General features: G+C 38.2%; 1 protein-coding gene across 2 annotated transcripts in view; it reads left to right on the plus strand.

Moving 5' to 3' along the window:
* The first annotated feature begins 16,018 nt into the window (after window positions 1-16,018).
* The window catches only part of SPTLC1 (serine palmitoyltransferase long chain base subunit 1), a 74,649-nt gene continuing 63,583 nt past the window's right edge, over window positions 16,019-27,084 (plus strand). For both annotated transcript variants that reach the window (XR_003790851.1, XM_029203421.1), the window contains exons 1-3: window positions 16,019-16,105; window positions 18,763-18,870; window positions 21,833-21,927. Coding sequence is in view for 1 of the 2 variants with exons in the window: in XM_029203421.1 (XP_029059254.1) it covers window positions 16,049-16,105; window positions 18,763-18,870; window positions 21,833-21,927 (260 nt within the window). In the remaining variant the exon portion in view is untranslated. The remainder of the gene's footprint in view (window positions 16,106-18,762; window positions 18,871-21,832; window positions 21,928-27,084) is intronic.

A 27,084-nucleotide genomic window follows, 5' to 3' on the forward strand; every position in this document is an offset into this window, starting at 1 on the left:
CACAGTCTCCGGACGCGCAGGCTCAGCGGCCATGGCTCACAGGCCCAGCCACTCCGCGGCATGTGGGATCCTCCCGGCCCAGGGCACGAACCTGCTTCCCCTGCATCGGCAGGCAGACTCTCAACCACTGCACCACCAGGGAAGCCCTGTGGGACTTCTTATAATCAGTATGTTGGGTACTTGAGGGAGCCTTTCAATCTGGAAACTCATGTCCTTTGGGGAATTTTCTTCTATTATGTCTTAGGTTGTTTCCTCTCCATCTTTTCCTATGTGCTGTCTTTCTGGAACTCAAGTATATGAATCTTGCAATTCCTAAATTGTTTCTCTCATCTGTGTGTCATTTCTCCCTAATTTCTATCTCTTTGTATTTTTTGTTATATTTTCTGGGACATTTCTTTAACTTTATCTTTCAAGACTTTTAACACATTCTTTCATTTCTGCTTCCATGTTTTTAATTCCCAAGAACTCTTCCTTATTACCTAGATGTTCCTTTTTATGACATATGGCTCTTGCCTCATGGTTGCATTATATTCTTCTTCTTTCCATTATATTCTTCTTCATTTCACATTAATCCTGTTTCCCCAAGTTCCTTTTTTTTTTAAATAAGCTTTTTATTTTACAATAGTTTTAGATTTACAGAAAAAATTGTGAAGATAGTAGAGTTCCTATATAACTCACAACTAGTTTCCTTATTATTAAACTTATACAAGTATGGTGCATTTGTCACAATTGCAAAGCCAATTGTGCCAAGCTCTTTTTATTCTTTGTTTTGGTGTTTTTCTTTCATGTTAAATTATTTTTTCAGCTCTGCGGTGACTCTTGGATGACCATTAATATCTAAGAGTTGGGAAAATCCTGATATATAAAGTAAATGGGATTTTACTGGGCTTTAATTAAAAAGTCTTTTCAGTGACTATAGTAAAGTCTGTCACTATATTAGCGTTCACTTTATTCAGTCTCTGAGTGGGCAGCAATCCAAGGTAGGAAAAAATTAAAATTTTAGAAAAATTTTTTAATTTTTAGAAATGTTTTTCAAATGTACTGGAAACTAATACCTAACATGACCAAGTAGAAATAATATCTGAGGAAATATGGTTAATAGGGAAAACAGGAGGCCATTTTAAAGTAAATGTAGTTAATATACCCAGAAAGTGGTGCTTTAAGGCAGAGTCTTTATACCTCTTTTCTCCTGTATCTACACTCATTTCCATTTCTATTCCTTACCTCTTTTCTGAACTTCAGATCCAAACATCCACCTGCCTATGGGACATCTCCATGTAGATGTCTAACACCTGCTTTCAAACTTGCTCACCTTCAGTCTTCCCCATCTCAGAAAATGGTAATGTCATTCACTCAGTGATTCAGGCTAAAGACCTTGGAGAATCCTTGATCTACCTTTCTCTCCCATCCCACAGTGGCAAATCCTATCAGTTCTATCTTCAAACTGTCTCTGGTATGATGACTTCTCACCTCATCCAACTCTACCACCAGCATCTAACTAAGTCAGGACCTTTGCAGTAGCTCCCCTCACCCTACACCAGCCACACTCTCATCTTTGGTATTTCTTGAACTCCCAAAACATTTTATCATCACTTAGTCTTTCCCCTACCTATAACACTCTTTCACCAAACATTCATAAATTTCATTCCTTTATTAAAAGTTCTGTCCACACAACAACTCTTTAGAGAGGCTTCCCTGTCCACTTTCTGTAATTCTTTATCTCTATACATACTTTCCCTTTCTTCATAGCATTTCATGACATTAGGCCATATATTTTATTGTTTACCTGTTTATTACCTGTCTACCCACTAGAGTGTAAGCACCAGGAGGGCAGGGATGTGACATTTTTTGTGCATTTCTATGCTCCAGTGCCTTAGGAAATAAGTGCTCAATAAATAAATGTTGATGAATTCCACATCTAGAATTTTAAATAACATCTCTAGAAATTAAAAATGATCACTGAAATTAGATTTTAAATCAATGATCTGATGGGCTGAATAGGCACAACTAAAGACAAAATGGTGGACTAGAATATTGATACCAGGAATTTTACCAAAATGAAGCTTAAAAGGACAAAAATTGGAAATTTTGGAAAAAAGTTAATCTATATAAAATTTAAATACATACATATAAAGAAATCCTTTATTGTGGTAAAACATACATACATAACAAAATTTACCATTTTAAGTGTATAATTCAGCACCATTAAGCATCCGTTTATGTGCTTAGTGACTATTTGTATACCTTCTTTGGTGAAATATCTGTTCAAATCCTTTGCCCATTTTTTAACTTGGTTTTGTTTTGTTTTGTTTTTGTTCAGTTGCAGGAGTTCTTTATACATTCTGGATATTAATCTCTTATCAGTTGTGTAGTTTGCAAATGTTTTCTCCCATAAATAAAAAACTGTTTTAAAGGTAACATAAATAATGAGGTAGAAATAGTCAAAAAACTTGTTCTAGAACTGAAGAAAGTCATAATGCTTCAGCTTGAAAGAAACCACCTAGTAACCAGCAAAACAAATGAAAAATGTTTAACATTACTACGTATAATACTTGTGTGTGTGTGTTGTGTTAGTCTCAGATTCTTGATAGTGATGCTCACGGTTAGGAATGCCTAAGACACTTGCCCAGGGCCTATATTACAAGGAGTCAGTCCCCACAGACATTTCCCTGACCTGATCCAAAGTTGTGGCTGGTCTGGTCCTTGTACTTCTTATTATGATTGCAGGATGCACTTCAGCAAAAACCATCAGGGAACTTTAAGGAACAAGGTTTATCACTCACAGGTCTTGGAGGGTACAGGGCAAGCTCCAGGACCACACTGTGAGGTCATGGAGAGGGAGGGAGGAAGGGAGGGAGGGAGGAAGGGAGGGAGGGAGCAGGGGGCGGAGAGAGAGAGATAGAGAACCTAGCAAAAATCAGGGGCTCTGCCTTTGTTAGGGTCCAAGGTTGGGGTGTGTAGGGTTTTGCAGGTTCACTCTGTCAGGAGGAAGAAATTTTTCTCTACTCTTCTAGGTTCTTCTGGCTGGTCTAAGAATTAAACTGACATGAAACAGATTAACAGGAGAAAATCACACAAAATTTTAATAACATGTATACATTGGAGAGACCCAGGAAAACCAGATAACTCACCAAAATGGCAGAAACCCTCACCTTACATATCATCTTCAGCTAAAGACAAAATAGGATGTTGGGGATAGCAGTTTGGGACTTCAAAGAAGAGGAAGGCAATTTACGTGGAGATGGAAAAGCAACTGTTTGGTAAACAAATGTCTGCTGGCCATGCAGAGACAGTGAGACAGAGAGGAATTTTAAAAAACACACTGCTAGGTTCCTCCCTGTGTACACACCCAGTTCATACCATAGTTATCTATGGTGATAGCTCCCTTCCTGAAACAGGTCCTCTATCTACATTCTTTAGGCAGTTAGGAGGAAGGTCAAAGGTCTTCCTGAGTCTTTTGGGCTTTGAATTTTTTCAGCTCAAAATAATCTGCATGCCAAAGAAACATTTTCGGGTGAGAAATTTTGCTCCTCTGTAGTCCCACTTTTGAAACTTCTCTTTAGTTTCACAATCCAGAAGTTAAGTTGATAGATTGCTTTATATCTCATTGAACCAGTATCTTAGTCCTGATAATAGGTCAGTTCAGTTACTCATTTCAGGAAGCAGAAATGCAGGAGGGCTCCCAAAGCTAGGCCTATAGGGTGTAAGAAGTTGGGTATTTAATAAGAGGCATTTCTATGGAGACAAAAGAAAAGCAATGGTTAATGATTGGAGCAAGTTATAAACTCACTGTCTGAGTGAGTTCTGATTGCTGCCAGTCCAGAAGATTTCTCGATGTCAGGGTTGAAGCAGATTTTGCAGTTTGAAATGTCTCTGAGGATGTCATCAGGTGTTCAGGTAAACTTTCTGAGTGCCTTACACAGCAATAAGCACAAAGATTGTCTAAACATGGGCTATTGAGGTAACCTCTCTTAAGTTTATATCAAGTCGTTCAGTTCACAGGGCTTCAGGAAAAAGGCAGTTCTAGTTCTCAATGATTCCACGTCCAAAGTGGGAGAAAAATTGGAAACATTAGTTTGAAAAGTTGTAGTAAAAGATTTGAGTAAGCTAGAAGAATTCAGGATCCAGACCAGCTAACGAGTGGAAAAGCAAAACCTTGAAGACAATTAACAGAACTAGCATCTAATATTCATGACTGTGTATTAAAGTTCTACTGAAAAACAACTTTTTTCTCTAGTCACCCTTATTTCTAACAAAGATAGCTGAATTAACATTTAATTTGTTTGCTAAATAAATTTAGTTTCATTAAACCTAGCCTGATTACTTAAATCCAGAAAGAATAGTGATTGACCATAAAGACTATTTTAAATTTGCTTTGCTGGAACTTTTCACAAGGAATTCCAGATTAAATTTTTTTTAGCCTATGGAGGCCAGGAAGCCATGAAGCCACACCAAGGACTTGCCATCTGACTTGCCTGTAATACCTATATATTTGAGTGAATTCCTCTCTTCTTGAGGTCCCCCAAATATTCTGAGATTCTTGTGCCTGCCAGGAAGTGATCTTCCTTACTCACCTGGTAAGGCCACTGAGAACCTCTTATCAGGGCACCAGGCTAACTTTCCAAGGGATTTTTATGGCTCCCTAAAGTCAACCTCAGTTCCTTAAAGCTGTCTGGCTGTATCTGATTCTATGCACATTCTCAAAAATGACTTTCCAGCCAAAGCCATAGCCAAAGTTTCCAATTGGGTCCTGTTATAAGGGGAACATATTCTTAGTGAACTTATACAAATAACTATATTGCCATGAAAATAAGAATACTCACCAAGAGTCTCCAAATTCTGGAGCAATCAGGTAGGGATAAAAAAAAGATAAATTTTCAATTCTACTTACAAATGTATAATTTACCAAGTAGCTATAATATTGTTAGCTTAAGAGGAAAGATTTCCTTATATCTGGAAAGCAGAGATTAAAAAGCCTGTAATAGTTCAGATGAAAAATCATAAAAATTATGATCATGTTCATCAGTTCATTCAGTTTGGTATAATTAATTCTTATTGATCTTGATCTTTGTTAGCAGTTTTATGAAGCCATCAGGGTTTTCATTAGAGTTCTGTAATTTCTTACTCAGTTAAGTATATGATTTGAAAGTTATCAGAAAGGTATATATGTCAAAAACTTCTTTCTATAAATCTTCTTGAACGTGAAGCATTTATGTAAAAGCATCAGAGTAAAACAGTAACTGTCTGTAAATGACAAAATACTTAAAATGGTATGGTTAAAGATCTTATTATAATCCAATTGACAAGGAAATTTGGTTATTTCTGTGACATACAACATTATAAAATAATAACTAGAATTGTGATTGATATTATACCAGGACATATCTGAGTTTTAAGAATTTTATATAATTTCTATAACATTTATATTAGTAACATTCATTCATACAATATAACCTAAGGTTTATCTCAAATTATCACTCATCTGACAATGCTTTCCATGTAATTTAACATACCAAATAAGCCTAATAAGTTTAATATCTCTCTTTGAGATTTTTCAGGGGTTCTCTGAAAACCTCACAGTTAGCTAGAGGTCAAAAAGACTTCATTTAGAATTTGATTTGGGGAAATTTGTCAAAGATATCAAAAGGTTTAAAACACTTGGTCAAATAGGATCATAGGTCACTATGAAAGAATACTTATTCACTTAACCAAAGTGACAATAAAATATTTCAAAGGCAGAGCTTCCCTGGTGGCACAGTGGTTGAGAGTCCGCCTGCCGATGCAGGGGACACGGGTTCGTGCCACGGTCTGGGAAGATCCCACACGCCACAGAGCGGCTGGGCCTGTGAGCCATGGCCGCTGAGCCTGCGCGTCCGGAGCCTGTGCTCTGCAACGGGAGAAGCCACAACAGTGAGAGGCCCGAGTACCGCAAAATATATATATATGTATTTCAAAGGCAAACACAGAAAATTACAACAGATTATTTAAAAGGTAAAGAAATTTTACAATCTGCTATCAAAAACAGATCAATATTGCAAGATAACTTTGTCCACTTAACAGAGAGAAAAATTCAAATTCTAGTTTTGCAACAGCTTAGTTTTAATATTAAAATTCATTCACTCAATTAAATTTATTATATTTATTCTAAATTTATTCTATTTTATTCTTAGCCAGTCTTAACCATGCACAAAAATTTTTCTCAGGGTTTCTTTTCCACAAACCTCTATAACACCTTTCTTTTGTATATTCAAATTTTGTCCTATGCTTTCCCTTTCTTTCTCTCTCTCCTTTTTCCTTTAACTTCTTTTTAGGACAAAATTACTTGTTTTCCCCTTAACAAAATGCATTTCCATTCCTTATACTTTTTTCCCCTTACATATAAAGATGTTTTCCTTATTAATTTTAATTATTTATATTAATTAGAGCTCTTAACCCTTAGAAGCCTTAATTTCTAGTGAAAACTAAGGAGTAAGCAATTGTGACCTGTTTGTTATACCAATATTTTTTGGTTGGCAAACATGTGAATACATTTCATAATTTCTAGAAACGTACATTTCCTCATAACATAATATCTTTTTTAATGTGGTACATGACACGTTTCTAATAAATCTAAACATATTTAGTTTTTCTGTAATAAGAAGACAAAAAGTAAGTATATTTATACTCGTTTAGCAATTAATATTTCAGCAATTTATCATATTTGGAAATGATCTAGACATTTGATGAATTTTCATCATTTAATTTAACTTAGCAAAACTGTACAGTTTTGTTACCAAATTATTTTGGAAGCTGTTTTTAAGTTTTAGCTTACTTACATTTATCTACATCACTGTTCTCAAAAATTATGTTTAGATCACCCTTGAAAACTTCAGGAGACATTAGACAAAGTCGATCAACATCCCAAGCTATTTTTCTTGCTGACAAATTTTGTATCAGAGATAACATAAACTTTTTTGACTTTTGATAAACCTAGGTTGAATAAAAGTTTTACATTTAATGCTGACAACTCTAAACACATGCCTATTTTAATTGAACTCATAACCTTAAATATACTTTTATTTGTTAAATATTAATCCTGGATCACATGAACTTGAAAAATATTTGGGTTTGTTTCTATTACATTTAAAAATATTTAATTTGTAAACACTTTTAAGCAAAGTAAACAGAGGTCTTTTACAAATTAATTTCAATAATACTATCAGAGGTAGAAAAAAATACCGTATCTTCAACATACACCACAGATATACAGACACAACCAGTGATCTTATAGCTTCATTTTAAAACTTTAGTCATGAATCTTTTACAAATTAATTTCAATAATACTATCAGAGGTAGAAAAAACACCATATCTCTAACATACACCACAGACATAGAGACACAACCAGTGAACTCAAAAAATACCATATCTCCAACATACACCACAGACATACAGACACAACTAGTGATCTCACAGCTTCATTTTAAAACTTTAGTCATGAATCTTTTGCAAATTAATTTCAATAATACCATCAAAAGTAGAAAAAATACCCTATCTCCAACATACACCACGGACATACAGACACAACCAGTGATCTCATAGCTTCATTTTAAAACTTTAGCCATGAATCTTTTACAAATTAATTTTGATAATATTATCAGAGGTAGAAAAAATACCGTATCTCTAACATACACCACAGCCATACAGCCACAACCAGTGATCTCATAGTTTCATTTTAAAACTTTAGTCATGAATCAGGTATTACAATATAAAACTCACTAGTTTATAAGTAACAGTTGGAATAAGTTAAGTTTATCTGCTCAGAAGACTAAGGTTTTTTTACTATCTGTGGAAGAGACTTTTAAGATTTGCATTTGTCCTTGAAAAATCTTTACAGAGACTATGAATCAGATTTTGGGGCAAGGAAGTCTTTACAGCAGGTTGCACTTTTTAAAGTTCTCTTTCCCTCTTTTTTCCCCCTTTGGTTTCAGGTACTACCTGACTGAGGTAACAGGGCCCAGTCTTAGGCAATAGTGACCTGTGTTTACATGTCTGTTTAGGTAGAGATTACAAGACAATGTTTTCAATTTCCTCAAAAGAACTGGGTTGCCGCCTAAATGGTATGAAAAGGCTGACTTGCTGGTTCAATTACATTTTCTTTCACTTGCTTCTTTATATCAAGGAGATTTCCAACAACTAAAATGGAAATCAAAATATTTCTATGTTCTAGAATTTCGGGGTTTATGTACCACATCTTTAAAAAATCTGCACAAGGCATTCAACAAAGGCCCTCTATCTGAGTGCATAAGTCAACCCTAAACCAGTTCACGCTAGGGACAAAAGTCCTCCGCCACTACTCCTGTCAATCCCCAGTTTCCACCTTACACTACGTGGGATCAGGCAACCCTATTGACTTCTTTTAGTATGTTCAATTCACGTACTACGTTGTCCAAAAGGTGGATTTATATGGCCTGTCTTACAATACCAGGCAGGGGAAGCATTCCACAGTGAGACACAAAGTTCACTCCCACAAAACAATCAGGCAAAAGAGACACAACCATTTTACATAAAGCCCATTCAAATATTCCCATTTTCTCCAAACTGAGGTAAATAGAGCAGACTTGTTTGGGGCCCTTTAATGTTGGGGGGATGAGTAGGGGAGTAAGTAACCACATCAGTATTTGTTTTATATATCCCACTTCTTAATAATTATCAAAAGATTTTCATCCCTCTGTGATGAATCCCATGATTCTTCCTTTTTTGATTCTACTTTATTCTGCCTCTAGCAATATTTGCTAGACATAGGTGTTGTGAGGTTGCCCCTGAGCAGAGCTATTTGCTTAGGTGGCAGCTGCCATTAAAAGTGCTAAAGAACTTCAGGCAGGGCACACTTGACTCAGAGCAAAGTGTCAGGTTTGCTTTCTCACCACTCAAGTGGTTTATTTTTCCTTGTTAGACCCTAGCTGATACATTGCTTCTAAAATGATCCCATCAATCAATTTTCAAAGAGCTGGCAGAGAAATCCTGGCAAATGCAAGCCAGAGCATGTCCCTCTTCTGTTCAGAAACCTCCAACAGCCCCCATGTCATCTGGGAAATGGCAGAGTCCTGAGAGCGACCTACAATTCCCATAAGACCAGGTTTCTTCCTCACTCCTAACCTCACCTCCTACTCTTCTGCCCTCTGGCTCAATCCAATCCAGCCAGATGGGCCCCTCATTCTGCCTTGAGCACTCTGAGAATGCTCCAACCTTAGGGCCTTGCACCTGTTAGTCACTCTACCTGCAAAGTTCATAGGAGCTGAGAAATTTTTGTAGTGTGTAGCACAAAGGACAATAGTATCAACTAGGTATCTGCATGGCTAGCTCTTCCATTTGCAACTAGTATTTAAGTCAAAAGTTAACTTCTCAGTAAGCTTTCCCTGGTCATACTATCTAAAATATCAAGCTCTCAAACAATTTATATCCCCCTTCCCTGCTTTATTACTTTCTCTCTAGCATTTATCACTATCTAAGACACTATATATTTTCCTTGTCTGTCTTGTTTCTTTCTGGTTCCCTTAGTAGGATATAAGCTCCAGGAAGAAAAAGATCTTTGACTATTTTATTCACTTCTTTGTCCCTATCTCCTTAGGCTTATAGTGGGTACTGGTTAAATATCAGTTGAAAGAGTAAATGAAAAGAAAATGTAACCTCATGAAAGAAGAACTGACTTATGAATAAGAAACAATGAGCCAACTGAATTGCTACATACACCAAGAACAAAATACCACAAAACTACAGTGAATTAAAAAAAAAACATGGTGCAAACCACTTAATGGCAAAGGAATAGTATCTAGATTACACAAAGAACTCTTAAAACTGAACAGTTAACATAAAATCCTATTGGAAAATGGGCAAAAGACATAAATAGACATTTTACCAAAGACGATAAACAGACCTCTCTCATCCTTATTTGATAACAAATAAACATATGAAAATTGGAAAATTCTAATTAAAACTACAGTGAGATATAATTACATACCTATCAGAATGGCCAAAGTAAAAAATTGTGACAACACCTGGTGAGGATGCAGAGAAACTAGATCACTGATATGTTGCTAATGGGAAAGCAAAATGGTACAGGCACTCTGCAAAATAGTTTGGCAGGTTTTGTAAAACTGAACATAAAATTACCATATGACCCACCAATTTCACTTCTGGGTATGAATCCCAGAGAAATGAAAATTGATGTTTACACAAAAATCTGTACACAAATCTTCATAGGAGCTCTATTCTTAATAGCCAAAAACTGGAAACTACTCAAGTGTCCTTCAGCATGTGAATGGCCTAACAATGACCTAACATCCATACCACAGAATACCACTCAGTAATGAAAAGGGAAACACTATTGATACATACAACTTCCTGGCTGAATCTTCAGGGAATTATGCTGAATTTTAAATGCCAATCTTAAAATTTCCCCTATGGTATGATTCAATTTATATAAAATTCTAAAAATGCAAAATTATAGAAATGGAGAACAGATTAGGGGGTGTCAGGGGACAGAGACTGAGGAGGGAGAAGGGGAAGTGGGTGTAGCCATAAAAAGGCAAAATGAGGGATCCTTGTGGCAAGGGAATGTTTCTGTATCCTGACTGTATCAATGTCAGTATTCTGGTTTTAATATTGTACCATAGTTTTGCAAGACGTTATGATTGAAGAAAACTGGGTAAAGGGGACATGAGATCTCTCTGATTTATTTCTTACAATGCCATATGGACCTGAAAATATTTCAAAATAAGTAATTTATTTTTTTAAGTAATACTGTATCAGAATGGGCACAAATAAAACAGATTAATGGAATCAAATAGATGCTCCAGATACAAACTCTATCAGGTGTGGTTTTCCAGAAGCAGGCTATGAGACAAGGATATGTGTGAAAATGATTTGTTAAGAAGCATTCTCAGGAAAAACTGGTGGGAGAGATTGGTGGTAGGATCAGAAAAGAAAGGAGGCTGTAGTAAGTTGAATAGTGGCCCCCAAAGTCATGGTCTTATCCCAATCCTAATCCTACATTGTAAATGTCACCTTATTTGGAAAAAGGGCTGTAACAGGTGTAATTAAGGATTCTAAGATGAGATCATCCTGGATTATCCAGATGGGTCCTAAATCTAGTGACAGTATCTTTATAAGAAACACAGAGGAGACATACACAGAGAAAGAGGAGAAGACCATGTGAAGATGGAGATAGAAATTAGAGTGATGCAGCCACAAGCCAGGGAATGCCTGGAGCCACCAGAACCTGGAAGAAGAAAGGACACATTCACCCCTAAAGCCTTCAAAGTGAGTACAGCCCTGCAAACAGCTTGATTTTGGATTTTTGACCTCTCAGAATATAAGAAAATAAATTTCTCTTTTTTTTTCTCCCACCTCATTCGTGGTAATTTGTTATGACAGCCCTAGGAAACTAATACAGATGTTGATACTAGGAAGTGAAGTGCTGCTGTAACAAATACCTAAAACTATGGAAGTGGCTTTGGAATTAGGTAATGGGTAGAGGTTGGAAGAATTTTGAGGTGCATGAGAGAAAAAGATTTGAACAGTCTACAAGTAGAAATATGGGCTTTAAGGATAATTCTGGTGAGATCTCAGAAGAAAGCGAAGAGCATGGTAGAGAAAATGTCTATCATCTTAGAGAATGGGGATCCCATCATGACCAGAATGTTAGTAAATATGGATGTTAAAGTCATTTCTGTCGAGGGCTCAGAAGGAAATGTGGAACATGTTATTAGAAACTAGAGGAAAGGCAATTGTAGTGATACAGTGGCAAAGAACTTAACTGAATTGTGTCCTGTAGCTACTGTGGAAAGCAGAACTTTTAAGTGATGAACTTGGATAATTAGCTGAAGAAATTTCTAAGCAAAGGGTTGAAAGTGTGGTCTGGTTCCTTCATGCTGTTTCTTCAAAAATATGAGAGGAAAGAGGTAAACTGAGGAATGAACTGTCAGGCAAAAAAGAACACAGCACTTGATGACGTGGGAGGTTCTTGGGTTATCCATATTGCAAAGGATGAAAAAATTAGTAGAGTCACTGTTGGGAAAGTATGCTCTGGAGAGATGGTCAAGGATGCAGCTGGACAAACTTTTTGTAAAGAGATTAAATATGTGACTCATGGATCCACTCAATCATCTCAGCAGAGCCAGAAGTAGAGATGGGGTTATTCAGAAAAGATCTCTGGAGGACTCTCTGTCTATGGCACAGTCTCATGACATACATGGGAGACCCACAAGGTTTCTGAGAATGTTGTATCAGCAGAAACACGGTCAGCTTTGCCTGAAGGGACAGAGACAGGACAAAGTGAAAGAGTGCTGTTGAATTTCCAGAATTCTACAGGGCTGTTAGAGCTGCTTAGCTATAAGCATATGCTCCCCTTCAAGAATGACTATAAGGGCAGAGCCATGGACTCAAGAGCTAGAAGCTGGAGGTGTAGGAGCAGAGGCCTACCAATCTACCATAAGTACAGAGGCCTATGGAGCTGTGTGTCCAGATGATGTAGCTTCATAACACAGAGAATTATTCTCAGGCCTTGAAACAAAATGAAACTGGCCCTGCTGGATTTCTAACTTTCTTGGGACTGATGACTCCTTTATTCCTTGCATTTTCTCCCTTTTGGAATGGAAATGTCTATCCTATTCCTGTCCCACCCTTGTACTTTGTATGTGACCTTCTGGCTTTACAGGTCAATAGATGGAGAATTTTGCCATTGGATGGGTTACACCTAGAGATTCATTCATATCTGATTTAGATGACCTAGATGATGAGATTTTGGACTTTTTGAACTGATTTAGATGAGGGTTGAAACTTTTGGAAATGTTGGAATGGAGTGAATGTATTTTGCATGTGGGACAGATGTGAATTGTGGGCCAGAGATTGGACTGTAGCTGAGTTGAATGGTGGGTCCCCAAAGTACATGTCTATGTCATAATCTCTGGAACCTGTGAATATGGTCTTATTTGGAAAAAGTTTCTTTGCAGATGTAATTAAATTAAGGCTTTTGAGATGACATTAGCCTGGATTATCAGGATGGGTCCTAAATCCAATGACAAGTGTCTGTAAAGAGACACATATAGGACAGACTGAGAAGACCATGTGAATACAGAGGCAGAGACTGTAGTTGTGCAGTCACAAGCTAAAGAATGCCAGGGGCTTCCCTGGTGGCGCAGTGGTTGAGAGTCCGCCTGCCGATGCGGGGGACACGGGTTCATGCCCCGGTCCCAGGAAGATCCCTGGGCCCGTGAGCCATGGCCGCTGAGCCTGCGTGTACGGAGCCTGTGCTCCGCGACGGGAGAGGCCACAACAGTGAGAGGCCCGCGTACAGCAAAAAAAAAAAAAAGAATGCCAGGAGCCACCAGAAGCTGGAAGAGACAAGGAAGGATTATTCCCCAGAGTCTTTGGAGGGAGTGCAGCCCTGTCGACAACTTGATTTTGGATTTCTGTCCTCCAGAACTGTGAGAGAATGAAGTTTTGTTATTTCAAGCCACCCAGTTTCTGATAATTTGTTATGGCAACCTGAGGAAAATAATAAAGGGACCATGCAAGAGTGAAAAAGCCTGCAAGGTTCTACAGGGTACCCATTCCAGTGATCTACTGTAGCAGATAACTTCTACATAGCAACCAATCCCAAAGCAGTGGCTTAGGACAATAACAATCATTTGTTTTGCTTACAAATTTTGGAGTTGTCTGAGCTTAGCTAGACATTTTTCACTCAAAGTCTCTTAGATGGTTGAACCAGAGGGTGATTAGAGCCAGGGTCATCTTGAAGGCAACTTCCCTTACATGTCTGGCACCTGGACTGGTAAGACTCAAACAACAGGGGGCTGGAGCAGGTGGGGTCACTTCGCCATCTCTTTTCGTGTGTATGCGGTCCCCACATGATCTCTCCACGTGGCAGCAGCAATCTACTGTAGAAGTTGTCACAATGTACATCCAGATTCAAGCAAAGAGAACATAGACTCTACCTCTTGATGGGTGTGTCAAAGAATTTGCACACAGTACCCCTGACTCATTCTAGAGGAGATGGTGAGGTTTACCCCTCAGAATCGTCTTGCTCTGTGCAGCCAGGAAGCTCCAATATTTTATTCTCCAGCAACCATCAGTCACCCACCCAGTAAAGGGCTGCCTGAGAAAACATGTTCTCAGATCCTTCCAGTTCTCCATGAGAGTAGGAAACATGGGTTCTGGCAGCCTGAAGGTACGCCTCTGAAAATTGCAGGAGCTGGCTGTTGGGAGTGAATGCACCTGGGCGAGGCAGTGTGCACAAACATGATACTGGATCCCAGGGCACCAACATCATCGGGTACATAGTGGCAACTTCATGTGCAGTGCATTAGTGCTGGTGCCATTTCACAGAATTTGGGGAAATTAGGATTACTCAAATAAATGGCACTGAGAAAAATTGTTATTCCTTTAGGAAAAAATAAAGGCCCATAACTCTCATCATACAAAAATATAATTTCCAGAATAATTAAAGAGCTAACTATAAACAACAAACTGAAGCATGGGAGGAAAACCTAAGTGTGGTGAAGATGGTCTTTCTAAGCAAGATACAAACCCACAGGCAATAAAGGAACAGACTGACACATTACATAAAAATTAAAATATAGGTATGACAAAAGACAATGTAAAAATCTAGACAGGAATTGGGCAAAAATAATTGTCACATATGAAATTAGATGGTTTTTCTAAGCAAGATACAAACCCACAGGCAATAAAGGAACATACTGACACATTACATAAAAATTAAAATATAGGTATGACAAAAGACAATATAAACAACTAGACAGGAATTGGGCAAAAATAATTGTCACATATGAAATAGGAAAATATAAGATATTCAGAATGCATAAAGAGCTTCCATACATCCATTAGAAAGTGAAAAATAACTAATAGAAAACTGGGCAAAGAATATGAATTGATGATTCACGAATGGACTACAAATGCCAATAAACATATAAGAATAACCGTGAATAACCAGCAGCATGGAAAGTAAAATTCAGTGAAGAGACATTTTATCTCCATTAAATTAAATTGGCCAAAAATTTTAAAAGATTGATAATATCCATCATGAGATAGACTATGGATACACTTTCGAACATTTAAAATTGGTTGAGCCATTCTGGAGAGCAGTATGGCAGTATTTATCGGCATTAACATGCATATTGAGTAAAATTCGACTTTGAGGAAACTTGCCAGACATACCCCAACACGCACAGAAAGACAATAGGGCACATCGATGTTTACTGTAGCATTGTTTGTAATAGGTGAAAAAGTAGAAAAAAACTAAGTGTTCATCAATAGGAAAATGTTTAAATAAAATGGAAAGAAATATACATAAGAAATTACTCCAATAAATAGGCTTCTTCGTTGATTAAAAACACAAGATTTATAGCCAAAAAAAGAATGGAAGAAAAGCAAATTGTAGAACGATATTGTCCCTATGCTCCCGGTTAAATTTAAGAAATCCAACCGAAGTGTGTGTGCACACCACGTTGGGATACATAGGCTCTTGAAGGTTCCACACCAAACTCCTATTATGGCTTAATACCTGCAAGGCCTTAGGCTAGGCTTTATACACAGTAAGTGCTATATAAGAGCTGTCTATTTTTTTTTACGATAATGCATTCCTGCATTACTTACGTAATTTAAAAGTAAAGAATATGTTTGCGATTGCATTAATAACTCCCTGCACCCAACTGCCTGCCAAGCGCGAGGGCCATTTATTAAAATCTCTCCATCCGGAGAGCCCAACACGGGGTCTGGCACATAATGGCCGCGTTGTGAACACCTGTTGCGGGGACCAGCCTGCCGCTTCCCACCCCTCCCCGCACCCAAGTGAGACCCCAAGTTGACCTTTCACCCCTAAACCTTCCTCAGCCAGCGCAGCCACCCGCCGCCCAGTACACAGGCGCGAGAAGGCGGTGCCCAACTGACGGCGACCCCGCCTTCCGGGCGTATAGACGTCACTGGACCGCGCCGCGCAATATCTGACGAGCCTGTGGCCCGCCTTCCGGAAGGAAACCCTGGCGGCTAACTATGGCGACGGTCGCGGAGCAGTGGGTGCTGGTGGAGATGGTACAGGCGCTCTACGAGGTGAGCTTGGCGGCCCCAGGCGTCCACGACCACACCCAGCCCTGGGGAAGTGGGACGTTTTGTGTGGATTTTTGGCCTGAGGCCTGGGCGGGGCTGGCCCGGTTATGCCCGGACCCCCGGCGTCCCTCGCTGGAAAGGCTCATAGGCGCACACATTTCCCAGTGGCGGAATGTAGGGAGGCACCGGCGAGAGCCGGAGCCGGGGGTCTTGTATTGTGCTGCTGCGAGCACGGAGCCCTCTCCAGGTCCTGCCCGAATACAGGAGAGAGGCTAGTCAAAAACAAGAGTTGGGACTGATGGTAAAACGGAGTGATGAAAGTAGAGTGGAAAATCTCAGTCTGGTGAGGTCCTGGGGAAGACAGGTTCTCGGAACTGTGGAGCAGGGAATAGGGGAAAGAATTGTAATAAGTTGGACTTTGTTTTTGTTGGGACGTGGGGTTAGAAAGGAAGCCGAATGATTTAGGTATGTGAAATAGTTTGTCATTCTTCCGCCTACGTCCCATTTTCTGTCTTGTAAAGATACAACTATTTTAGTAAAATTTTAAAGAAAGACCAGTTAGGAGCTTTTTTGAAAAGCAATATAAAATTTAAATGTCAGTCTCGGAGAATGTTCATTCATTTGACATTTAGTGAGTTTCTATGCATTGTGCAATGGAACTTTCTGCGTGTTCTCTGAGCTGTTCAGTACAGTAGCTCCCTAACCACATGTGGCTGTTAAGCACTTGAAACGTGGCTAGTGCAACTGAGGGGCTGAATTTTTCATTTAATTTAATTTAGATGTGTATTTAAATAGTTGAATGGTGCTAGTGACTACAGTATTGGACAGCAGAGATCTAGATGCTAGGAATAGTGCAATGAGGGAACAGGTAAAAGTCCCTGTGCTTACAGAGCTTACATTCACTTAAAGTGAATCTGTTTTCTTTTGATAATTTTCTTAAAACTTAATATAGCGCTTACTGGTAAGAGTGATGATGCAAGATGTATTATTGCAAAACCCATCAGGACTTTTTGAAAAAAAAAAAAAACAGTTAAGAGAGCAAATAGAGCCTAGGTGATGTCCAGCCTTAGGTAGATTATAGTGACTAAGAAGAACCACTAAAATTTAAGATTTCCTTTTTTAGAAATGAATAATTTCTACTATATATTGTTGCTGCCTTTTTGAAGACTGCCCTTTGACTATGTAACTTCTCATACCCTGGTATTGACCATGAGTGAGACTTGAGAGAAGGTCTCCTTGATGTAACATTTCCTAGGGAAGAAAAGAAGCCACATTTGTGATTTTTATTAATTCAGTAGACATTTCAACTTTTCTTAGGATTTCTTTGTGGAGTGGAATGTTTAGTGACTTGGACTTATGTTTGTCAACTATAATCCAATTATTGATAAAACCAAAAGGATTTTTTTAGTAGAGTCCTCATTCTTAAATGAATTATAGTCAGGAGGGATCAGCAAATTTTAAAAATAGTCTTAGATTTCTGGTTTTGCTTCTAATTTCTGTGCACAGTGTATGCAGAATTTGAGGAGTCTTGCTGTGTACCCATACATATGTAGCATGTATGTAGTTTTAAAGTCATTTGTCCAATGACCTGAAAGTTTATTTATGAAATTGCCAGCAGTTTCCCTGGTCCCCCCTTCTGAACTTTTTTAACTGTTGTGAATCATCATTGCTTTCTTTTTGTCTAATGTTTGAAAATAATTTGTATTTACGTTTCTAAATACCTCTTTTTTTTTTTTAACATCTTTATTGGAGTATAATTGCTTTACAATGGTGTGTTAGTTTCTGCTTTATAACAAAGTGAATCAGCTGTACATGTACATATATCCCCATATCTCTTCCCTCTTGCATAAATACCTCTTTTAAATGACTTTCCGATGACAACCTATTGGAATGTAGCACCCCATAACTGACTTATGGAGGTTTAGTTGATATCTGAAATCTTTTATATGCACTTACTGTATCTAGTTGTGTAAGACATAAAAGTCAGCCTGGCTTTTATCCTGGAAATGTACAGTTGAAAAGAAGACCTGATGCGGATAATTTCATTAAGGTACCTTTATGGATGTTGACATGGAAAACACTACATACTTTGGGGAAACTGGTAGAAAAGAGACCTGCTATTTCTTTAAACACTTATAAAGTCTTTTTTTCTCTGCCACATTCCAAGGAGAATTTAAAGAGGCCTATTGGGGATACAGGAATTATAGTAAATTGTGCAAAAGTCTTTGAGAATTATGGAAACTGGTGTCCAGATAATTCTCAATTTATCCATGGTATGTGGGGGTTGTAGAAGGCTTGTGAAGCTGTGAAATGTTTGTTACAGTTATTTCTCACCAGTAAAAATATAAATTACCTGAAGGATCTGATAGTTGATATTGTTAGACTATTGGAATTCTGTGTCAGATTTAACTTTTAAAATTAATTTTTATTCCTAACGCTGCAGTTTTAGAGATTTTTCATGTAGGAGAAATTGCCTTCTGTTAGAAATGGGAAAACGAATGAGTAGACATGAAGTGAGCTTTGAAAGTAAATTTTAAGAAGTAATAAATAGGTATAAAGGTCATGGGAGCAGCATATGCAGATGAATTAAATTTTATGTGCAGGTTTTGGAAATGTTTATTTCACTTCTTGTTATGCTTTTGCTTTTGACTCACTCCTAGGCTCCTGCTTATCATCTTATTTTGGAAGGAATTTTAATACTCTGGATAATCAGACTTCTTTTCTCTAAAACTTACAAGTTACAAGAACGATCTGATCTTACAGTCAAGGTAAGAAGTTAAATCTCTATTTTATTATTCGGTGTATGATTATAGTTGCTACATCTTTCAAAACAGGACTTGTGGTGGCTCAACTATAAATGTTAAAATATTTTCTGGAATGTAAGGAAATCAGGGTAAGCAAAATACGGGGAAGCCAGGGATAAAGTGAATACACAAAGGAGTACCATGTTACAGGCCTTTATACTTTGCTAGGAGTAAACAGCAGTCTGGGAACGTACTAGATGCTGGACGGGAAGCATGGATGCATGCTGGATTTCAAATGTCCGTATACAAGAAGGATTACATGAGTTGCTCAGGAAGAGCACCACTATTTCTGAAGCCTGAATGAAAGTTTCCCCTGTGGTCTTTATAAAGGAAATTCAGAGTTAGAAAGAATCCTCCCCATCCCACTGCTCTCTACCTTCCCACCCCAAATCAAATTTTGATGTGTTCTATATGGTAAGGGACCCAGCTCAAGCACAAGCTAGGCAAACCTTAGGAAGCAGAAGTGTCGAGAGGACTTGCAGTCCTGACCACTTCGAGTCTGTTAGTACGAGGGACCAAGGGGTTTGTGGAATCCCCTACCTTCTCACGCAGGTAGGAACACTTAGTAACTGTGCCCCGGGTGTGAGAGGAAGAGCAGTTTTGACTGCAGTGTGGTTTCTGTAACTTGGATTGTTTCCTTATCCAGCCTCTGTAGCAATGTGCCAGAATACTACTTAGGGATACAGAGATGGTGAGAGATGTTTTCCCACAAAAATGCCTGAAACTTTGGTTCACAAGGCAGCATTGAGTGTGGCACAATGATGGAGCACCGCTCTTTTCTGGAGCGTTCACAGAAGGAAGTGCAAGTGGAATGGAATTACAGCAATGTGGCGATTGTTCCCCTGGTTTCACTGGCTGCCCCTGCTGTCCTGATCATTAATATTTGTCATGAGATGGTCAGGCAGTATCCCCCCTAGGGGATAGGGGATATGCAACAAATGGTTCTTAGGGCAAATAAGTTTTGGAAACCTGGGTAAAGAAGACTAAAGAGGTGTCTCATTGCATGATTTCTTGTAACCTTTAATATGCCAGTGGATATTTGAACCGCTGTTTGGAGAACTGCCATAAACTTGACCATAGATCCCCCCCCCCGCCCCTTTTTTTATGAATACCTGTGGGATTAGGGTGCCTTAGAACACTCTTTTGATAGTATTGCATTAAGATTGGGCTATCTGGGCCAGAAATCCTGTCTCTTCTTTTTTCCCTTGGTATTTAGGAGCTCCACGTGAATGATTATGAGGCCATGGAATAGATTTATAGCCCAACTTTTTAAGGGGTTGATCATTCCTAATATTCTTAGTTTAAGTTTAGACAAGTCAATCCACACAAATATGCATTTTAAAAGAAGGATACTGAAACATAATTTTAGGATAACCCTCTAAAAGCAGAACTTACCTAGAGCAAGATTCAGTAATCACTGACATCTTACCCTAAAAGCTGTGGAAGAAAAAAAAAAACTTTATGAGTGTTTCTAAAGCTTAACTTATGGCAGCAAAGAAGAAATGCCCTTCTCAGTTTTATAGGTCTGCAGAGTCTCTTTTTTCATTATTTATTTAATTTTGGCTATGTTGGGTCTTTGTTGCTGAGCGTGGGCTTGCTCTAGTTGCAGCGAGCGGGGGCTACTCTTCGTTGAGGTGCTTAGGCTTCTCATTATGGTGGCTTCCGTTGTTGCGGAGCACGGGCTCTAGGTGTGCGGGCTTCAGTAGTTGTGGCAGGCAGGCTCAGTTGCTGTGGCTCACGCGCTGTAGAGTACAGCCTCGGTAGTTGTGGTGCACAGGCTTAGTTGCTCTGCAGCATGTGGAATCTTCCCGGACCAGCGCTTGAACCCATATCCCCTGCATTGGCAAGCGGATTCTTAACCACTGCACCACCAAGGAAGTCCCTTGCAGAGACTCTTGAATACCAGGCAATCCTGAGTTGATTCTCAAATCTGTCTCTGTGGTAGCAAGTGGACAGTGTGCATGATACATACTTCAGGCTTGTTCAGGCTGCTGTTCTGTGCAGTCATTGGCAGAAATAGATGAGGAATTTATTGACTGATTTATTCAGCCAGCAGTTTTGAGTGCCTGAGCATCATGTGAATATGCTCCTAGCCATGCCCTAGAATTGCCTATTAGGAGAAAAATGCACAGAAGCATTTAACAGGAGTGTGAAAATAGAAGTATTGAGGGTGGGCCTATGTAAGGCAGGATTTGCTGTGGCTGTCATGTTCATCAGGTGCCTCATCTCATCCTGTACATCCAGACTACATTTTCAAAATTACATTGTTTTCTAGTTCGAGAAAGCGTAAGAAACTCAAAATAGTCAAAACACTTGGAATGCATGAAATAACAGGTAAAAGGAATAAAGTAGTTTTTTATGAGAAATTTCCAAACAACTAAATCCTGTTACAATAATTATTATGAGAGTCTTTTGGTATATTTCAGTTACTTCTGAATCCTTGCCAATGGCTTGTAGAAACAGTGCTTTGTAGTCTAGTTGATCCCTTCCTGTGACAGCCATGCCTGTAAGAACTTAAGGCATGGCTGTCTGTCATATCTTGCAGTAGAGGCTGAGCTCCCTTACCTGCAGTCATGCCTCTCACCTTTGTGTTATAGACTTTTAGTTTTATCATCAGTAGCAGTTATACTTCCTACTTCCCACAGTGAAAAATCCTGAACATAGAAATAAAATTTTTAAGAAATTTCCAGTCAGCCACAAAGCTTCATGGAAAAAGAACCTTTAGCCTGAGATAAGGAAAGAGGTGAGGGGTTAAGTGCACAAAACTCAATAGTGATTCTGTGTCATTTCCAGGCACAGCAGCTGGATGTCTGTCTAGCAGTGTGTTCATTATGATGGTTCCATTACAACAAACAGTTTAGATACCGCTAGAGTTGCTGTCCAGTAAGTAGCACTGCACTGTATTTTAACTGCTTTTCTCCTGTAGGAAAAGGAAGAATTGATTGAAGAGTGGCAACCAGAACCTCTTGTTCCTCCTGTCTCAAAAGACCATCCTGCTCTCAACTACAACATCGTTTCAGGGTAAATTGGTTTTGCTAGTCAAGGGCTTATATTTGGTTTCCTGCAGGTAAACTCAACAAAGTACACAGTGGTTTATATAGTATTCCTTTTTTTTTAACTGAAATAAGACTTTCAGAAATTCCTGGAGATCAGAAACTTTTTTAATAGTCTTCAATTTGGGTTTCCAAGTTTTTCCCTTTTTAAAAATATATATATATTTTTAAAAGCAGGGGCTTCCCTGGTGGCACAGTGGTTGAGAGTGCGCCTGCCGATGCAGGGGACACGGGTTCGTGCCCCGGTCCAGGAAGATCCCACATGCCGCGGAGCGGCTAGGCCCGTGAGCCATGGCCGCTGAGCCTGCGTGTCCGGAGCCTGTGCTCCGCAACGGGAGAGGCCACAGCAGTGAGAGGCCCGCGTACTGCAAAAAAAAAAAAAAAAAAAAAAGTAATACACACACATAATATTTCAAATGGGAAGACAGTTAAAATGAAAAACAGCATTCCTACTTTTTCCCACCTGGATTGTTTCTGATTTTAGATCTGTTGAAGGTTACCTTCATAACTAGATATTAGCAGTATGCTTACATTACTGTTTCTTGATTGATTAATGATAGGCAGTGCCTGTTGACTTTCACAATATGAATTATGAAACTTCAGCTCACTTATGCTACCTACCTCCTGGCTTCCAATGTTTTATTTTTATTTTTATTTCTTAAATTTTAAGTATACAGAAAATATCAGTCACATATGTATCTACCACCCAGAAGTAATAGGTATTAACATTTTGCTATCTTTTCTTTAAATCTATTTTTTAAAAGAAATAAAGCATTAGAAATGCAGTTGACCCTTGAACAGTATGGGGGTTAGGGGCCCTGACCCTCTGGGCAGTCAAAAACCTGCATATAAATTAGAGTCAGCCCTCCAGATACCCAGTTCCTCTAGATATGTGGTTCTACATCCATGGATTCAACCAACCGTGGATCATGTAGTACAGTAGTATCTACTGTTGAAAAAAATCTGTGTATAAGTGGACCTGCACAGTTCAAACCCATGTTGTTCAGTGGTCAAGTGTATCACTAAAGAAATCCCTTCCCATCTATCACTTACTCTTGCCTCCCAGGCAAGATAACCACCATCTTGAAGTTGGTAGATGTTTTTCCTTTGCTTATATTTATACTTTTGCCACAGCATGCCTGTTGCCATGAAAGTGTTTAGTATTCTATTTTAAAATATGATGTAGGCTATTCTCCTGAGTATGTCCTTCTACTTCTGGTCTGATCTGAGAGAGGCTTGTATTCTTCACTTTCACGAATTTCTTTGGTCTCATGAAAGTTTTACTTCTGAAATCAGACTGACCAATCATTAATGTTATGGTTATAAAATCCTTCCTACCACAAAGGTCTAATTTGCCTGTTTTCCATATGACAGTCAGTTGTCCCAACATTATTAGTTGAATAGTCCATTTTTTACCTACTGATTGGAAATTTCCCTTCTTTCATATGTCAAGTTCCCTTATAAAGGATCTGTTTCTGGCTTTATTTCTATTCTTTTGGTATATTTATCTCTCCCTGTGCCAGAACCTCGCTTATACCACAGCTTAATAATAGGCCTTGACTAGAGTGAGTCCTTCACCTCCTTGTTCTTCACAATTGTCTAGGCTATCCTTGACTCTTCACTATGAGTTTAGGTTTAGCTGATCAGATTTGACCAGAAAATGGGTTTGGGTTTGTGACTAGTAATGCATTGAATTTATGGATTAATTTGGAGAGAATTGGTATATTGCTAATACTGAATCTCTTCACCACATACCTTGTGTGTCACTTGTATACTTAGGTCTTTTATGTCTCTGAGAGAAGTTGCATAACATTCTTCATAGAGATTTTGCTTAACTATTTTTTTGCTACTTTTTATTTGGAAATAATAGTAGATTCACATGCAGTTGTAAGAAATAATACAGAGAGATTTCATATACCCTTCATCAGTTTCCCCCAATGGTAACATCTTGCTTAACTATAGTACAGTATCACAACCAGGAAATTAACATTGCATATCTTTTAATAGCTTCGTCTCTGGGTTCCAGAGAGTTTTCACTTCTGTCATGAAGCGTCATTTTCTTCTTGTTTCTGTGTTATTGCACTTGCTAGGATACCTACCATGCAGTGTTGAATAGGAGTGGTAACAAGGGCCTCTGTATCCTGTTCCTGATGGCTTTTAAGGGATAACCTGTATGGTGTTATAAGCCTTCCTTTCTCTTCCTAGTTTGTTAAGGGAACTTTTTGTTAGTTTTAAAGTCAGTGTTAAATTTTATTAAATTTTTTCTTTATCTATTGAGATGGTTGTGACTTTTCTTCTCTAATCCATTACTATATTAAATTGTACTGATTGAATTTTTTACATTAATTAAGCATATACATAAATTTTTATGAGAAAAATTGCAAGCAACCATGCCACTCATCCTCACCCCAGATTCCAGCTCTGTAGACTTGCAGAAAGATGGGAGATTTACTCTCTGGAAAGGCTAAATATAAATTGAAAGTCCTAAGAATGTGTGAGGAGGCGAGTGCCATTCTAAAAACAGAAAGCAGGTATATAATGAATAATGGGATGCTAATCCCGTTTCCTCCAACTCAGCTTTCAGAAAGTTGGAAACCAGATTTATATCCTCATATACACCTCACTGGAGGATTCCTCTCTGGTGAAACTCAGAGTCAAGAGAGTAAAAACAGCAAATTTTGAGTTTGCGGTCTCCACAGATGAATAAACAAGTCTATGTCTCATTATCATAGAGTGAAGCCCACCATCAGTCAAGAAGCCAAGCCCATTTACACAGTGCTTGCAATTAGCATTTCAGTGTCTTATTCTTAAAAATGGGTGGACAACCTTAAATTATGGTCCATTGATTTTCAACAGAATGCCAAGACAATTCAGTAGGGAAAGAATACTCTTTTTAACAGATTGTGATGGGACAACAGGATATACACATGTAAAAGAATGATGATGGACCCTGACCTCACACCATGTGTAAAAATTAGCTCAAAATTAATCATGGGCTTAAATTTAAGAGCAAAAACTATAAGTTCTTAATTTAGAAGAAAGAAAACAAAAGAGTAAATCTTCATAATCTTGGATTGGCCAGAGATTTTTAGAAATGACACAAAAGCACAAGCAGCAAAAGAAAAAATAGACAAACTGGACTTCATTAAAATTAAAAACATTTGTGCTTCAAAGCCCATTACTAGAGAAATGATACAAAACCGCACAAAATGGAAGAAAATATTTTCAAGTCACATATTTGTTAAGAGGCTAGTATCCAAAATATTAAATATATAAAAAGAACTCTTACAACTCAGTGATAAACCCTATTTAAGCATGACTATTTGGTTAATTTTTATTAATTGTTGGATTTTTTTTTTTTTTTGCTTATGTTTGTTATTTTTAGCATCAGTATTGAAAAATGAGTTTAGTCTTTTTCTTTTCCCTTACTGTGCTGGCCCAGCTTTGGTGTCAGAGGTATATTAGTCTTATAGTTTTCCTGGCGACACTGTTTGTTGTTTGTTCTGTTGAGCATAGATTTTTAATCATGAATTAAATGTCTTCAGTGAGTTTTTAAAGCTGTTCATATTTCCTTTTTGAGTAAGTTTTGGTTACTGCCATTTAGTAATTGTTCATTTCTTCTTTTGTTTTCAAATGCATTGGCATGAAGTAATTCATAGGATTCTCTTGGGAAGTTATATGTAAAATATACACATATAACTTTGTATATAGATATATATAACAACACATCTATGGGGTTTGTGTCTCCTTTCTCACTCAAATTTGCCGAAGGTTTATCCTCTGGTTTAGTTGAGTCTCTGTTTTATTTTCTTCATTTTGAGCCTTTCCTGCAAAGGCATTTACTCTCCCTTCAGCACTGCTCTCATCAGCACCCATGTAAGGCAGCATTCTCATTTGCTTTATTATTTCCTTCATCCCCAGTGCCTGCATCTGTTCTCCTCCCCAGTAAGGTATCCCACTGTAATACGTGTATTTTGCTTTCTTTTATTATTTTATGTTATTAAAGTCATATATGTTATTGTTTTTATTACGTATGTATGCTTGAAACCATGTAATCTTAATGTTTTATGAAAGTATGTTTTTAATTTTGTGCTCTAGACTTCATTCTGGTTTTTTTCTTACAAGTTTTTTACTCGGCACTTATTTTTCAACAAATATTTGAGTGCCTACCATGTTTAAGGAATGTGCTGATGAGCAAGTGCGATAAATCAAAATCTTAGTTCTCTTAGGGCAGGCTGACCAAGAATGAAATAAATACAATGTTAGCTGGTGTTGAGCAGTATGAAGAAATATCAAGCAGGGCAGAGAGGTGGAATTGCTAGATGGACTTCCTGTTCATTTCTTCCAACTGCTACCTATTATTCTATTGTGTATGGCCACCATGTTTTACTTAGTGATGGGTAAATTTAGTGATTTTCCTCATGATGGATACCTAAACTACCCCCACTCCCCACTGCCACAAAAAAACCTGGTGATTAAACCTGATTAATGTCCTCTTGTGGACCTGTCTGAGTCTCTCTAGGGGTGTGGGACCAGAAATTGGGTACTACTCTATATGCCTGTCTCATTTCCCTATGGGACTTTCCTACACTGTGATTCTCCTGAGTTAGTATATGGGCGTTCAGTTTCCCACAGCTGTGTTTGGTAACATTGTTTTATTTTGCATTACTCTGATTATTTGAGCCTTTAAGTATCATTTGATCTACTTATTATTAGCTGCTGGGGTTTTTCCCTCCTGTGAATGCCTCTTCATATCTTTTAGTTCTTCTTCTCCTTGATTCCCAGTCTATCTTTCGATTATCAAGAGTCCCCAGTATTGTGTAGATTTTAATCCTTGGTCAGTTTTTGAGTAGTAGTCTATTACAATGAGTCTAAGAAACTTTTTTTTTCCGATTTTATGATCTCTGAAACATGTATGAATCTTACAGCTGCTGAGAGTCATTGTCAGCTGGGAGCAGGTGAGGGCATCATTTCTTGCACACTGATGAACTTGGTCATGGCTGTGCTTACTGCCAACACCTCAGTTGAGTTTTGTGCACTGCTGGTAAGTAAATCAGCTGATGGAAGGAGAAATGGCCAGATCCCTCCAGACAGTTGAACAGAGGCTGCTGGGACTAAGGCTTTG

The sequence above is a fragment of the Monodon monoceros genome, unplaced genomic scaffold (assembly GCF_005190385.1).
Source record: "Monodon monoceros isolate NGI ecotype Baffin Bay Population unplaced genomic scaffold, NGI_Narwhal_1 Super_Scaffold_5, whole genome shotgun sequence".
NCBI lineage: Eukaryota > Metazoa > Chordata > Mammalia > Artiodactyla > Monodontidae > Monodon > Monodon monoceros.